Source organism: Phyllostomus discolor, chromosome 2 (genome assembly GCF_004126475.2).
Source record: "Phyllostomus discolor isolate MPI-MPIP mPhyDis1 chromosome 2, mPhyDis1.pri.v3, whole genome shotgun sequence".
NCBI lineage: Eukaryota > Metazoa > Chordata > Mammalia > Chiroptera > Phyllostomidae > Phyllostomus > Phyllostomus discolor.
This window is the reverse complement of record NC_040904.2, coordinates 130,641,713-130,658,921: the sequence shown is the minus strand read 5'-3', so window position 1 is coordinate 130,658,921 and position 17,209 is coordinate 130,641,713. Positions and strand designations below refer to the sequence as shown.

General features: G+C 35.6%; 1 protein-coding gene across 1 annotated transcript; it reads right to left on the bottom strand.

Annotated features, from left to right (window-relative positions):
• Positions 1-9,550: 9,550 nt before the first annotated feature.
• LUM (lumican) lies at positions 9,551-16,630 on the bottom strand. Its single transcript, XM_028532764.2, has 3 exons — positions 16,399-16,630; positions 13,143-14,028; positions 9,551-10,353 (listed from the first exon to the last, which is right to left on the bottom strand). Exons 2-3 carry the CDS (start codon positions 14,005-14,007, stop codon positions 10,199-10,201), a joined length of 1,020 nt encoding a protein of 339 aa, XP_028388565.1. The 5' UTR covers positions 14,008-14,028; positions 16,399-16,630; the 3' UTR covers positions 9,551-10,198.
• Positions 16,631-17,209: the final 579 nt, after the last annotated feature.

Below are 17,209 nucleotides of genomic sequence, written 5' to 3'. Positions count from 1 at the left end.
GAAATCTTTATCCCAGAATTTTTCTGGGAAAATGCCAAGGAATAGAAATAGAAATCCAGATGGATTTTTTTTCTTGTCAGTGAGTTGACAAATCTAAAAAGTAACTGCAAAATCTTGGAAAGCCTGACTACCAAACAGAAGAAAAGCCATGTTCCTATCAACAAAATTCTCAGGTCCCATAAGAATGGCTCAGATGTCCAGTCTGTATTATTTGTCTGGGGACTAGAACTTTTCAAATAAATTAAACCAGCCAAGTGTAATTAACAGAACAAATGATCTCCCCAGATCACTTCCTCATCTTTTCACAGCAACATTTAAAACCAAATTGATGTAGAGCGGGAGTCTGCATGACACCCAAAGGAAAATGTAATACCAGGCAATCGCTGAATTTAGTTTACTTCAAGCCAAGGGCCCTACAAGTGTATGAGGGACTTCAGAAAGAAAGCTTCTTGGGACTTACCCAGCCCACATATTTCAGTGATGTATTGGCCCATGAAGCAGAACAACTCACCCAAGAATGAACTCTGGAAATTTGATAGGGACAGTGTTGCAAGCAGTAGAGAACACAAGCTTTGGATCATGTCTTTATGCAGATCTTCAAATGTGGGTAACGCATTAACTTGTAAATATTTGCGGGGGAGGGTCGCAATTCAACCCATATCAGGGAATAAGAAAGGGAGCAGAAAAATGAATTGAAGCATTGAGGTTGTTCAGGCCAGATTAACTGAAGGTTGCACTGGGTACTTGGAAGTGGAGATAAAGAGAAATAGACAAATTTAAGATACAGTTTGGTGGCATAGTCATTAGAAACTTCTGATAAACTGGATGTGAAGTACAAGAGTAAGAGAAGAAGCAAGGGTGTCCTTTAGTTTTTGTCTTGAGAAATCATTGGATGCCATCTGTTAGGTGTAAAACTCTGGGCAAGTTACCTCACCTCCTATTTCCTTAGTTTCTTTTTTTTAAAGAATTTTATTTATTTATTTTTAGAGAGAGGGGAAGGGAGGGAGAAAGAGACGGGGAGAAATATCAATGTGAGGTTGTCTCTCATGTGCCCAGTACTGGGGACCTGGCCTGCAACCCAGGCATATGACCCTTTGGTTCACAGGCCAGCACTCGATCTACTGAGCCACACCAGCCAGGACTCCTTAGTTTCTTTATTTGTAACTTGATGGTTGATATATCTCATGCATAGGAATGTTGAGCAGATCAAATCTGTTAAAATATGTGTAAAGCACTGAGATATATATATTCGATACTATATTCTCTTGATGCATGGTGCATTTGTGAAATTCATCATTTTTTGTAACAATGACACTCATGGACACTATATACAACACAGGAAGTTATCATTACCAGTAACCTCTGTGTGCTATTTCCTTGGCCCTCTGCTATCCTGTTGCCCACTCCCACTATGGAAACCATTCTTACATCTTTATCATATTTAAATTTTTTAACTCATAATTGCATTGCATACATTTATGCATAATGTATTATTTTATTTTACTTAGTATTGAACTTTACAAAAAAAATCACAGTCTTCTCAGACTTGCTTTTTCATTCAATGTTTTATTACCAAGATTTGTCCATGTTAATTGTGTTTAGTTGAAGTTCATTCATTTTTATTACACTAAAATATTCCATTGGGCGCTACCATTTATTACCATTACCATTCTATAGATGCACATTTGGGTTTTTACCAGTACTTTGCTATTTTTAAAGGACTATTATGAATATTTCATACACATTTCTTTTTGCGCACATACAAAGTTTGTGTTCAGTTTATCTTGCTCCTCAAATTGTGAGCTGATTGGTAGTATGAGTGTGAACATTACCTAGGAGCTTGCTAAATCTTTTTTCATACATGAAAATTTGCAATTCACCAAGGTTCCTGTTTTATTATATGTGCATTAAGGATTGAGAAATATTGTAGGAAGGGAATGGCTGGATTATAGGCTATATTAACTTTCAACTTTATAAGAAAATGACAAATTGTTTACCTAAGAGGTTTTACCAATTGACATTCTCACCATTAAACAATAAGAATGGGTACATACCCTTCAATCTTTTAAATTGTCAGACTTAATTTTTGACAGCTAAATAGGCAAAAATATACTTTTTTTTACTTTTTTTGTGGTTTTAGTCAGTTTTCTTAATTTTCAATGAGTTAAACATTTTTATTTGTCAGTGCTGTCTGTTAAATCCTTATTTAGGACTTGGCCCATTTTAAAATTAGAATATTTGCCTTTTTAAAAATAATTTAGTGTGCTGCTTTATTTATTATTGTTATTTATCTTTTATACTTTATGTACAATGTAATCATCTTTTTTTAGTTTCTGCCTTTTCATTTATTAATTTTATTTATAGTAATATATATTATAATTGGAGGCTTTGGTAACTGACTAGTCCCCTTAATCAATGGAGCACCACATATAGCATTTCCCTGAATAAATAATATAAGCTTTTGACTTTTACCCCCATCCCTCTTACTACTGCTAGGCTCCTCAATTCTTAAAGCCAGAGAGGGTACAGGCTGAACTTCCTTTTACAATATTTTTTCATAAACAGGTTTTCAAATTTATTTATTTATTTATTATTAAATTATTATTTATTTTTAGAGAGAGGGGAAGTCAGGGAGAGAGGGAGAAAAACATCAATCTAATGTGTGGTTGTCTCTCATGTGCCCCCTCCTGGGGACATGGCCCACAACCCAGACATGTGTCCTGACTGGGAATGGAACCAGCAACTCTTTGGTTTACAGGACAGCAGTCAATCCACTGAACCTCACCAGCCAGAGATAAAGAGGGGTTTTGTTGTTGTTGTTGTTGTTTTAATAATGATGTTGTCAAGTTCATCAATATCTTCCTTAATGGTTTGTCTGAAGGAATCACTTTTGACTCCACAACAGAAATAATTCATCTATCTTTTCTTCTAAACATTTTAAAGTTTTGTGCTTTATATCTAAGTTCTTAGTCTACTTGTGCTTGACTTTTGTGTGTAAGAAGAATCTATCATTTTTCATCAGGTATGTCTTGGCTATTCTTTGGCTATTCTTGTTCATTGCCTTTCCACATATATTTTAGAATCAGTTGTCAAGTTCTCTCTCTCTCTCTCTCTCACACACACACACCAAAAACAAAACAAAACAAAACAAAACAGAAACTTCTTCCCGCTATCAATTATCCTTTAGTGTTTCCTCTAGTGAACAACTGCTGGTAAAAACACCCAGGAACTGTAGTTTCCAAAGCCTCTTGACCAACATAGAAAAATATTAAAAAAAAAAATGGCATTGACTCTGAAATTCAATAGGTAAATAATTGCAGGTTCATGATTTCTAATAATGTATCTGTAGAATAGTTTGCATATTCTATGTAGACAATAATATGATCTGAAAGAATTTAGAGTTTTATTGTCTTTTTAAAATTCTTTATGCATGCCATTTCTTTTTCTAGTGCACTGGCAAGTTCTGTTCGGACACTGTTGAAAAGACACAGTGGTAGGGAAGCCTGGCTGGGGAGCGCAGCCAGTTGGAGCGTAGCCAGTTGGAGCGTGGTCTCCGTGAGCCGACCCTGCGGGTTCCATCTCGGGTCAGGGCACATACAAGAAGCAACCAATGAATTCACAAATAAGTAGAACAACAAATCAGTGTATTTCTTTCTCCCTCTAAAATTAATGGATAAAAAAATTAAAAATACTTAAAAAAAGAAAGAGTGATAGTGAATATCTTTTCTATATTCTATATTTTAAAAGGACATATTTAAAGGAATTTTAAATTCTTATTTAAATTAAATCTTTCTTACATTAATTTCTAGTTTCTTAACAAGATTAAGGGCTATAGATTATATTTGAATTACTAATATCACAGAATTAAACTCATTTTTATATACAATATTGTCATTATTATCTGTATTATATGCTTAGCTCTCTATTCAGATGTCTTCCTTGACCCATAAGTGGTTTACAATTATTGTCTTAATTTTTAAATATATGAGAATTATCTTTTTTGTAAACTTCTAATATATTTTTTTGATTTGAAAGTGAGACATATGTTACCTATTCTCTTAAATTTATTAAAACAAACTTGCTTTATGACCAAGTATAAAATTAATTTTTATAAATTCTCTACTTGAACTTGAGAATTATGTTAATTCTCTAATTTTTCAGTATAGACTATTATATCTGTTTGTTAAATTAAGGTTGAAAATTTTGTAATTCTTATCTTTTATATTTTTGCTGATTTTTAAATCTGTTTGAATATTAATAATTTTTTAAAAATTTTATTTAAATTGTTGTTGCAGTACAATTTTCTATCTTTTACTCCCATCCCAACCCACCCACCCAACCCTCCCTTCCTCCCTCCCATTTCTACCCTCCCCTAGTTTTTATCCATGTGTCTTTATACTCATTCCTGTAAACTCTTCCCCTTTTCCCCTGAAATTCTCCTTAAATTCCCTCTCCTCTCCCCTCTGAACTCTGTCAGTCTGTTCTTTTATTTCAGTGTCTTTGGTTATATTTTGCTTGTTTCTTTGTTTTGTTGTTTAGGTTCCTGTCAAAGGTGAGATCATATGGTATTTGTCTTTCACTGCCTGGCTTATTTCACTTAACATAATACTTTCCAGTTGCATCCATGCTGTTGCAAAGGGTAGAAGCTCCTTCTTTCTTTCTGCTGCATAGAATTCCGTTGTGTAAATGTACCATAGTTCGCAGGTTCGATTCCCAGTCAGGGCACATGCCTGGGTTGCAGGCCACGGCCCCCAGCAACCACACATTGATGTTTTTGTCTCTCTCTGTTTCTCCCTCCCTTCCCTCTCTAAAAATAAATAAATGAAATCTTTTTTAAAAATTATTTATTTATTTTTTAGAGGGGGAAGGGAGGGAGAGAGAGAGAGACAGAAACATCAATGTGTGGTTGCTGGGGGCCGTGGCCTGCAACCCAGGCATGTGCCCTGACTGGGAATTGAACATGCAACACTTTGATTCGCAGCCCACACTCAATCCACTGAGCTACGCCAGCCAGGGCTTAATAAATAAAATCTTTTAAAAAATGAATATTAATAACTTAAAGAAATATTTTGAAATCAATCACAATGCTATTAAAAATGTTTAGCATCTACCTAGAGTTATTAATTTTCTATGTATATTTTGATACTATTTAATTAGTTGCAAATACATTTAAAATTATTTTTTCTTTTATATTGAACTTTATTTTTGGTTATGACATTGTGAAACTTTTCATTGCTAATGATACATTTTCTCTTAAAGTGCATTTTGTCTGTTACAATTAGAGCTACATTGGATCTTTCTTTAGTAGTCGCTCAATATTTTCATTATCATGCACACTTTTGTAGGGGAGGAATTTGTTGGTCTTATTCACCACTGAATCCCTAATACCGAAGTCATTCCTGGAGTATAGCAGATCTACAGTTTCTTGTTCAATAAATTAATGGAAAAGTTACAGATGGAGGCACAACAGAAAGTTGTTAATTCTAGTTTAAAATTTTGATAAAGACTTATTATTTTTATGCTGAATTATTTCTATGATAAAGGATACTCAGTCTATCTAAGAAGGTTCAGAGACATTTATGACAAAGGGGCAGAGGTCCTTGAAAGATGTGTAAGTGCTTCTAAGTGCAGGTGACATAGACCCCAGGAAGAAAGGATGGAGTTCTCATGCAGATCAGAGCAAAACTGGCTGCAAACTGGCAAGGATAATTTTTTTTCAGCATCGAGTAATTTAATAAGGTGCTTGGTGGGGCCTGTCAAGGCCTGATAACAGATGCGGTTCTCGAGGTCACCGGAGACCAGGCTGCAAAGGAGCTTTGGTGTCTGGGCCTTTCTATGCTGCATTGAGGACCCCAAATCACATCCTGAAATGACAGTGTTTTGTTGAATCATTTTAAACAGGTGAATAATAAAGAACCAACATTATACAGGAAAACTCACTCTGATAACATTGTGGGTGATGAAGTTAGGCAAACATGAAAGTCTTCAGAAATCTAGATGAAAATTGAGCAAATCTTGAAATAAAGCAGTGGGCATAGGAATAGAAAGAATTGTTTTACTTTTTATGGTAAGGTAGTTACAGTTCTGGCATATTTTTTGAAACATATAATGTGTTCTCTTTTACAGAACAGAACGTACATTCTAAGGGAATAAGACACTCGTGTAGGTGATACTCTTTGGGCCAACCAAAATGTGCAAGAGCAGCCCCCACACAGCAGAAGAGGAGCGATGTGGCCGTCCACGTGAGGTAACGACGTATGGGAGCGCGCTCATTCTGTGTTGCCTACATTTCTATTTTTCTTTACCTGCCTTGTACTCAATTTCTTAGATCTCATTAAGAAGGAAAATCTATGAAATCCATGAGTGAATAAATAAATATAGCTAGCTAAATATTTGTAAATGTATTTCTATGTATTTCATATACTTATAAATGTCTGTTAACTTTTATTGTTGTTTTTATATATACTTTCAGTTCTAGTAGTAACATTGATTTAGAGTTTGCTTTACATAAAATGAGAAGTTTTTTTTTGTGAGTAAAATGTTCAGCAAGTATTAATAATAGTTGCTTATTCAATCAAAAAAAATGTAAGGCCATCATCATGATAAAACTACAGCTATAGAAAGGAAAATAAAAAGAACCCCAAACGTAAAAGGTCACAAGCAAAAAAAGAAAAATAGTCCTTTGTAAAACCAACATTTTAACCTCTCCAGTGTTTCTGAAAACAGCTATTATCAGTTGGAGATCTTTTAACTAAAAAACTCAACATTCCTATGGCTCATTTGGTGGTCTGTCATCCATCCTAATTTTTCATACTTAGTAGGGAATGATAATTCCTTCCTCACAGACCTCAAAAACCCAGTGCAGCATCATTCTCCTTCACCATGAAGGTATAATCTAGCCTTGATTTTCAAATGGAGTTGTTGAGACTAAAGAGAGACTTTTCACATTTCTCCATTCTTAGACCCCAAATCAGGGCCTATAGTTAAGTCTCCTGTGAATCAGTTTTAGGAAAGAAAAAACCCATATGCATCATTGCTTTAATCCGTGTATGTGATTGTTTGTTTGTCCAGGAGACAAAAAGCTAGTGACCTAATGTAACGTACTTCTCACACACCTGCCAGTCCACTCTGTCTTCATTGACAATGGGCCTTTGTTGATGGACTATTTTACCTGTTGACAGAATTCACTAAAAATGTGCTGTTAAAACATATGCTTTAGAGATGTTTCCTTTGTTTTAGATACATTTGAGACTATATGGAATAAGTATATTTTTCACTGCACAATGGCTCCCAACATATGCTTTGTCGTTAACTAAAGTAGAGGTTATTTATATAAGTTATATGCTCTATTATTTCCCATTGTATAGGATTGTGGATATTCATAATATAGAAAGCTGAGAACTGTTATTACTGAATTATAAATTCTAACCTTATGTTACAAATGTATTGGCTTCAAGGCAAATGCATTTTTTAAAGTCTCATTTTCAGAAACTTTTATATACATTAAACATTTTTAATTCTGGGAGTCATCCATCACTTTTGCTGAACAACCAAGCAGTGATTGCTGAGATCTCAGCCACTTCTTACTTAATAGAATACCATTGCATATGACTCATAAAACCAACAGGAATGAAAATAATAGCAAATATCCAAGCCAGCTGTGAGATTTAAGCACTGTGATATCAGATAACCAAAACATATTTTCAGATCATTCTAACCTTGATTGCAGTTTCTGGCTCACAGCTCCAAAAACCTTTGGAGTTTTCTGGGCTGAGAGTGATAAAGATACCTGTTGTTAAGTTAACGAGGTGCCTTTTGAAAAGCCCTCAGGTGACCTGAGGAGAGGAGGCTGGTTGTCCGGAGAACCCACCCTGTGAAGAGAGGCCTGGAACGTCTATCTGGCACACCACCGGCTCTGGGAGGGAAAGGGGCTTGAGATTGAGTCCAGTTGCCAATGGCCAATGATTGAATTGAGGACACCTAAGTAAGGAAGTCTCTTTAAAAGCCTGAAAGGTCAGGGTTCAGAGAGCTTTCAGTTGGTGAGCCCGTGGTCACTCTGGGGAGTGGCATGCTTGGAGTGGGCAGAGAAGCTCCAGGCCCTTTCCCCACACCTTGCCTTGTGCATTTCTCCCACCTGCCTGTTCCTGACTTATGTCCTTTTATAGTAAATCGGTAATCTAGTAAGTAAACAAGTTTCCTGAGTTCTCTGAGCCACTCTACAAATTAAACTCAAGGAGGAAGTATTGGGACCCTCTGATTTATAGTCAGCTGGTTAGAAGTACAGGTAACAACCTTGGATTTTTATTGGCATCTGAAGAGGGGGTACAGTCTTGTAGGACTGAGCTCTTAACCTGTAGAACCTGCCACTATCTCCTGGTTAATAGTGTCAGAACTGAGTGAGATTGTGGGACACCCACTTGATGTCGAGAATTGCTTTAGGTGGTTGGGAACCCCTCACCTCATGAACTGGAATTGGGATCTTGACACTGTTAAGTACATAATGTAAGGTATGTTTAAAAATCTTTTGCAAATGGACACTAGAAGCAGACTATTTAGTAGGGAATTAAATCTATTTAACGTGAGTACAATATTGCAGGTTACAGATAATTTTTGAATTTTAATCTGTTATAGTCATATACCACTTAATAGAGATATGTTCTGAGAAATTCATCTCCAGGCAATTTTGTCATTGTGAGAACACCACAGAGTGTGCTCGTGCAAATCTAGATGGCGTGGCCTACAACACACATGGGCTGCATGCTATAGCCTCCTGCCCCTATGCTACAGGCTTGGACAGCAAGCTACTATACTGAGCACTGTAGGCAATGGTAAGTATTTGTGTATATATAAACATAGAAAAGGAACAGTAAAAATACAGTACAAAGAATAAAACATGCTATACTTGTACTTGGCACTTAGCATTAATGCAGCTTATAGGACTGGGAGTCACTCTGGGTGAGTCAGTGAGTGAGTGGGAAGTGAATGTGAAGACCCAGGACTTTACTGTACCCTGCTGTAGACTTCATGAATAGTGTACGCTTAGGCTGCACTGAAGGTACAGAACAACATGAGATTGAATCAAACATAAAAGAAAATGACACACTCAAGAGAGATAAACATGAGATGGATGAGGCTGATGCTGGCATAACATGGCATTCTCCTTCACAAGAAACTTTTTGATAAGGAAAAAGAATATACTCTAAAATAATGATAAGAAGTATAGTATGGTATATACATAAACCGATAACATATTCATTATAATTATCAAGTATTTGATACTGTACATAACGGTGTCCTATACTTTATATGACTGGCACTGTGGTAAGTTTGTTTATGCCAGCATCACCACAGACACAGGGATAATGTGTTGTGCTACCGTATCATAATGGCTATGATATCATCAGGGGACAGAAATTTTTCAGCTCCATTATAATCTTATGAGACCACCATTATAGATGTGATCCATCATTCACTAAAATATCATTATGTAGCATGGGACTATATTTTATAAATGAGAGATATAAATTTTTTAAGAAGTCAAACACAATGATGCCATTTGCTATGTTTTATTTTGCTATTAGCTTGTTAAACATAACATGCAAATAATAAAAAAAGGAAACATACACATGACTTAAAGTAGAAAATAATTATAGAAAAGTTTAGGTAACTATATAAATTCTCAATACTAAAACTTCTGCTTTAAATGTATGTGACCATGAACTTTAATATTTTTTAAAATCATTGGTCTCAAAATTTACCCTTTACATTTCAGCCAAACAAGTTTGAATGTATTAAGATAATTTGATTCAAGGCAGTAAACATTCATATGTACGTAGTCCATACTTTTGGGCACATTAAGTTAAGATTTAGAAATTATAAGACTCAGCTGACTTCCATGCAACCAGTAAAAGGCTTCACACATCATTTAACAGTAGAGATGTAAAAAACACTAAATCACCAAATAAAGCATTAAGTTGTTGTATGTGTGTCTGTGCTTGTGATGAAATAGGCCTGCTTTTCATCTTTTCTTTTTAAAATAGTAAAGTGTTTACAAAACATTTTCTCTCAGAATTTAAAATTCATGGAAGTAATAAACAACAACTACAAAATTGAATACTATGAAAACCAAAACACCAAAAAATATAATCATAAAATGTTGCTCCAGGATATACTTCAATATAATTGAAATTAGCGGATATTAATTAATGGTAATTTCATTTGCTACACGTAGACATTCATACATATCAGGTGGCAAATTGGTATGGCTGATATTATTGCCATCCAAACGCAAATGCTTGATCTTGGAGTAGGATAACGGTCCCAGGATCTTACAGAAGCTTTTCACATCAAACTCTGGAAATTAAAGAATGAAAAACATTAATCATTTTTTATTACCTAAGCTTAAAACAATCATTAAAGACAATCCTCAAGTCTATAATAATATCTAATATGATTTCTTCCTGTAAAACAAAAACAAAACCAAGTCACTTAGTATATCTTTGAATTTGAAATCATTAAAAAAATGTTAGACTACAAAATTATACAATAATATTTAATAAAATAACTATGGTGGATCAGAAGAGTCAATGGAATTTTTCTAAGAACAACATTTACTATAAGTTTTTGGTTTAGAAAGACTTGAATGAAGAGTTTTCCAACACACACACACACCGTGACAGATTCCAAACTCCAAGGCAAAAAGCAAGTCATGCAATGTCCACCACCTGAACCACATTCTTTTCCATGGTCAGAAAACAGCCACAAGAGAAAAAGTGATTTAGTTTTTAATGAAAACTAAGATTGTTACTAGATTGCATGTTTTATATGCGTACAAAGAAGCTGTCTGTGGCTGCCCAAGTCTGTTTCAGATTAACCTTATCTAATCCTTTACCTTGTTTTTTTTTTTAATTCTCAAATTCTTGTTAACAATGTTTCAGTAGAAGCCCAAACACACTCTGCTCCTTACCTGTATAATGCTATATTAAATATTCCATTAATTAAATTCCAGGGATCTTTCTTATGGTACACTGAGGAAATATGGGGCAATGGAAAAAAACACAGGCCTAGGCCTCTATTAGTTAGTTTTCTGCCTTTGCCATTTACCAGCTGGATGACTTTGAAATACACATCTGATCTTCTTGTGAGTTCTAATATATTTATCACACTGTGTTGCATGACGATTAAATTAATCAAAGTGTGTAAAGCACTTCACAGAGTGTTAGCACATAATATGTACTAAATAATTATTGGTATTCTTAAATTTTGTTTTTTTTTCAAACTACTGTATGTCACAGTAGGAAGATCTGTGATTGAGCTAGTGCTTAAACTTGTCAGTTTGAAATAAGAGAAATAGATTTTGACTACAGATTTCTTAATGATAGAGAAACATTAAGGGGCTCTCTTATATAAGAAAATGTAGACAATTGGTATACAGAATTATTATGTGGCAAAGTAAATTAAATTGAAGACATATATGCAAAGACAATTGACAAAAATACCTGAAATGTACATACCTAAATGTCAGGGATAAGGAAGAATGGTAACTACTCATTTCCAAACAACCACATGCTGTAGGCACTATGGTTTCAACCTCAGCTTGGCACTGAGTGACTGTCAGCATTTCTCCTATAGACCAGTTTCCCATCACCCATGTTTCTTCTTCCTTCTTCCAACCACATAGTGAAGCCTGGTTTTTATCCTTCCAGAACCTTTCTTTCCTCTTTTACCTCAGAGAAGGAGTTGGCCTTCTTCCTGTTGCTAATCTCCACCCACCACGTCTAACCAGATCTCTACAGCCCTCAAACATTAGCATTTTGGCCAGTGAAGTATCCTTCCCTTTAACCACAAATGTTTATAACGTGGGACCACATATTGCCATACAGTGAGTTTTCTACTAAAAATCACTGTAAGGGTTCAGCTCCTATAGCTCGACTATATCTTGTATAACAAGCAAGTTTTGTAGATATAAGAAAGGGCATGTGGCATGTCAGAATTAGCAGTCATGGTCTCCTTCATGAGAACACTCCAATCTTCCTAGGAGTTGCAGGAAAATATTGCAGAATTACAAAGTGTCATATTAATAAGGCATGCTATTTTTTCTAACAGGAATGCCAATACTCTTATCCAGTATGACAAGACAACCAACTTTTATGGTATAATATTGTTCAATTTCAATAGATTATGTTGCAAATATAATTGATTTATGTGTGAAGGAGTGTTTCCCACCTGATTTTTAATTTCAAAAGTTTATCCAAGAATCATCTGCTTCCCTTCTGCCAAGCCTTGTTAAAGAGTAAGTTGGGGAATGGCAAATGTCAATTTCCCTAAATCTGTATTGATCATATTGAAAAATGTCCAAGAGGAGAAGAAGAGCATATAAATAGTCCAAGTGGATCAGGTCAAACTCCCACCCAGAAGATAAATGAAAAATAAACTGTAGTAGCAAGAGAAACGAAGGAGAAACTGTGGAAAAATCAAATGGGGTAGAGGGTTGTATAAAAGAAAAGGAGCTCTGTATCACTACTTTAAAAATGTTCCAAATCCTTATCATATTCCTTCCCTCCTTAATCTCCCTCACAGTCTTCATAAGAGCACTGTGAAGCCACACACACCATAACAGGGATAGCAGAGACAGACGAGGGTCCTGACCACAGAGCATTGTGTTGAGTCCCCAGTAAACATGTCAGAGAAGATGATGAGGACATAGGGGCTGCTCTGTGACCAGTGGGCGGAGACTCGAAAGCCTCTGTTGGTCATGCCTCCTCTGCACTTGTTTGTTCCTCCCTCATTTAGACCTTGCCAAGAAATAAATGTAGGACACAAATCTAAGTCACAAAGGAGGCAATAACAAATGAACAGTAAGTGATAACATAGCAGGATTAATTAGCCAAGAATATTATATTCAGAGAAATTAGTGATTAAATTCTTTGATCCTAATGGTTTCTTATCTGGACACTGAGAAGAAAGGCCAGATATTGGATAAATAATGGAGCTAAGATTCTTCTACATCTCAATTAAAGATATGTTTATGGCATTTTAATGTTTTTTTTAATGGAGCCAGATGTAATATTTTGGTTGCACAGCTTAGGCATTTAAAAACTTGAGGATACATCAATTAAACAGAGGCACAACTTTCTACTTACTTTCCAGTCGATTGACCTCCAAGTAATAGTTTTCAAGGTTTTCATTGACAGTCGGTATATTTTTAAGCTTATTATAGGAGAGATCCAGCTCAAGCAGGGATGATACATTAAAAGAATTTCCAGGTATTCCACTGTCGGCCAGTTCATTATGAGATAAACGCAGATACTGCAGCCCCTTAAAGCGCTTGAAATACTCATCAGGAATGTTGCTGATGTTATTGTTGTCTAAGTAGAGAGTTAGAAGAGACATTGGGAGTTCAGAAGGCAGTTTGGTTAGCTGATTGAAACTCAAGTCAAGGTACTCGAGTGACTTAAGACCTTTGAAAGCAGCTGAAATGCCGTCATCTTTCAGTTGGTTGTGATGAAGATGGATGAAGGTCAGGTTTACCAGCCCTTCAAAGGGACGGAGCTTCTTGATCTTGTTATGAGTGAGCTGCAAGTCCTCCAGAGATTTGGGAAGTGGGCCCACTGATTCTGTCAGATTGTTGTAATTTATATGCAGTTTCTTCAGCTGTTTCAGTTTAGAGAAAATTTTTCCTTTTATTTTGGAATTTTCAAGAAGATTATGATCTAGAATGAGCCACTGTAGATCGGTCACATTTTCAAAGGCCTTTTCATCAATGTGGTCAATCTGGTTATGCCTAAGGTAAAGGTACTTGATTCCAGAAGGCACCATTGGCACACTTTTCAGTTTCAGCTCATCGCAGTACATGGCCGTTGGATAGCTTTCAGGGCAGTTACATTCCGGGGCACAGTTTGGTGAGGATCGCCCATACATTGACAGCACGAAGTCGTAGTCATCGTAGTACTGGCTGCTGGCACCACCGATGAGTGCCACGAGGAAAGTAAATGCACCTAGATTCATTTTTGGTGAATGCTTTGAATCCAAAATAAAGTGGAAACATATTATGAAATAGTATGCTTTCAGGAAAATGATATTAGATTTAGAAAATGATGTTTCATTATTTTGTAGTTGGCTTTGCTTTTGCTTTTTTTTTAATGAACCTAAGGAATGCATTTTTAATTTTTATGTAAGTATGAGAATAAAGATATGTTTACAACTTGGGAGGTGGTGAACAGGCTTCAGGTTAGACTGCATACACATGCGCCCCCTTCTGGGCGAGCCAGGCTTAACTGTCGCAGTCAATCTCTCCAGGTCCTTCCTTAATTACATCCTTTTCCTGCAAGAAAAGGTGTCTGGGTGGTGCCCATTGGCCACTATGTTATAGCACTGCTTCAGAACACCCTTCAAAACCACAAAAATGAAAATGAGAAGACAATTGTAAACTGTACACTCTACCCTACCATTCAACATCATTAAAACGTCTCATTAAGAAGACCCTTCCTGGGAACATGAGCAATCTGTGGTTTTGCTCGAAGGAAAGCTGTTCTTATGTGTGTGGCCAGAGGTAGGGGTGGGGGAAGTACATTCCTTTAAAAATATCTGGTTATTGTTCTTGGTTCTTGGTGGGGATGTTACTTTAACTTTTGTTTAACATTCCATACTTTTAGGCACTTTACAAGACTGTGTTCTGAAATTAATATTTAGTATATAAGTTTTGGTAGAACTAGTGTTTATTAATCAGGAAAATGTCACAAATTTTGAACATTCTTAAACCTAGAAAGAGATCCAATTGATAGAAAAATATATTCTTTTCCAAGCTTTGAATAACTTTTCCTTTCTGTCAATAACTGACAAGTTCTCTACCTGCCTCATGCCAAAATTTAAGAAGGCGTGGTTCACTTATTTGTATTTTAGTGCTCTTACAAAATGGAGCTGGAAAGGTCTGGACACTGAGGAAAGTCTGTATTTAAAAGTGGCACTAGGAGCCATGTGAAAAAGGATAAAAGTGAGATTTTAAATTAAAAACAATTTGTAACAATGATCTAGTATGAACATGTTTCTCAGGTGAAGCTGAATAAAGTATATTTTAATTGCTTGGGGAAGTCCAGGGTCAGGAATTTAGGTTAAGGGCAATAGGAGGTAAGCATTGGACTTTTGCAGTGTGAAGAGCTATGGCTGAGGAGAAGTTGGTTACTGAGGGGGAACCCTTAGTGTGAACCAAGCTTCACATTCCAACAGATACCATGAGGCAGTATATCTTCCTGTGCTAAGGATGGTTTACACTTTTGGATCTATGGATTTTGGGATAAGTAGGACTTTTAGTATGGAGAACTTTAAACAGCTTTGCTTTAACTTGGAATTACAAGGCACCTTATTTTAGCAGATGAAACACTAAAAAAGGTGTTAGAAATACTCTTATAGCTAACACAATGTAATCTGTAACCAGAGTCTTAGTGCGTTATTTCCCAAGATAATGATGGAGTCATTTAATTTAGTTGACAGGACTTGGCCATAAGAACAGTTAAATTGCTAATGTATATATAGGAATCTCTATGTTGCAGTATGTTAATGTTGTAAAGATTTGTCTTGCTTTATGAATAAGATTTCAATTTACTTTAATTCAGTATATCCTAAAATAGATGTAGTAACTATAATGTATTGAATAGTAATAAAAATGCTTTCATCTTTTTGGGTAGAGTAAAAATGAGGGCTCTGAATTCAAAGAGAATTTGTAGCCATATAAGGACTCCACTATGAAGTAAAAGTGTGCTTTATTTACTTTTCCCAGTTTTTGCAAATACCTGTGGTTATGGAAGAAATGCTTTTTTTTTGAGAAAATAAATTATGCTTCCCAAAATTTCTTCAAAACATATCCATTCAAATGTACATACAAAAAAACAAATCTTTAAAATAACAAAATAGTAATAAGTAATCCATAAGAGGTTCTAAGTTCTTTAGCTCACAATTCATAACAACATAAAACATTTATGGCAAATGGTAACAAACTAATAATGTATGTGTGGCAAAATACTTTTAATACTGCCTGAAATGGCCTTTGTTCACTGCAAAATCAATTCTAACAGCACGAACACACATAACTCATTAGCATAAAATAACATTCTAATTGCCATACATTTTCCCTGTTTAGTTTAAATATTTTCTCATTCCAACCCTAAAACTTTTATAACTTCCTTTGCCAAGCAACATAGCGTACACAGTATAAAATTTATCTCAAATCTATAAGTCATGGAAAACATGTTAAGAAAAGTGTGAAAGTAAATACACAAAACTATAGATTTGCTGTTGAATAGCAGTTGGCAGAGTTACTCTGGAATCTTTTCTGTTCCTGTTACAATAAACACTGTCCCAAACAGTCAGCATCCCCAGTGTTATAGTTAAAACAGCTCTTACCTTACTGTCTTGACTCTGCTTTCGTTAATTCTTAAAGCAGATGCACTATGGACAAGAATCCACCAATATATGCTGTGAACTCTGTCAGGACGGAACTGGCTGCCAGATTCTCAGTGATACAAGAGCTGAAGGGGGAAAACCCAGCCCAGTCGCGCCAGTCTCTGAATGGAGTTATGTCATTGTGGGGATCTTGTGGTGTGGCATGTGAACGCTCTGCTCTCTAACGAAGTGCAGGTGGACGTGGTGAGTAAGGACAGCCCAGCACATTCCCTATGGAATGGGAGAGCGATACGTACTTCACTAGCCCAAATGCCATAGCTCTTCACCAAAAATTGAGTCCTGTTGCAAGGGAAGCATCTAGAGTGAGAACATTCCTCTTACAAAGCTCTTCATTTTTGTAGCTGTGGCAAAAATTAAATGCAATTCTCTCAGCCAATGTTCATTTAAAGGTCTCATAAAACATAAATAGAATAAATAATTTCAGAGAAATGCAAATGAACAGACTTAGATGAATTGAATTCTTTTGCCCATTACTCTTGAAGCCTATATAGATTTATTAGGACTAACAATTTTTGTCCAGGAGGGTAACTTACATTAGTTTCTGAAACATGAAAATTATTTTATTTATACTCTGTTACAAATGATAAATATCAACCTTTCCAGCCTACTTCAAATGTTCAGGGGATACATTTTACCCTTTTCAGGTCTGGAACCAATCAGCCATGTTCTGCCTGTTTCTTATTTTGTGGATTTAATTTAGGAATTCATCCAAAACCTTACTTAGGGATAGCATTCTATAGTTTAATGCCAA

Bases quoted from the DNA above. Each gene is read 5' to 3' on its own strand.
- LUM (XM_028532764.2), bottom strand. From the start codon at position 14,007: ATGAATCTAGGTGCATTTACTTTCCTCGTGGCACTCATCGGTGGTGCC. The intron at 10,354-13,142 runs GTAAGTAGAAAG...TTTAATTTCCAG, and splicing joins GGAGGTCAATCGACTGGAAA to AGTTTGATGTGAAAAGCTTC.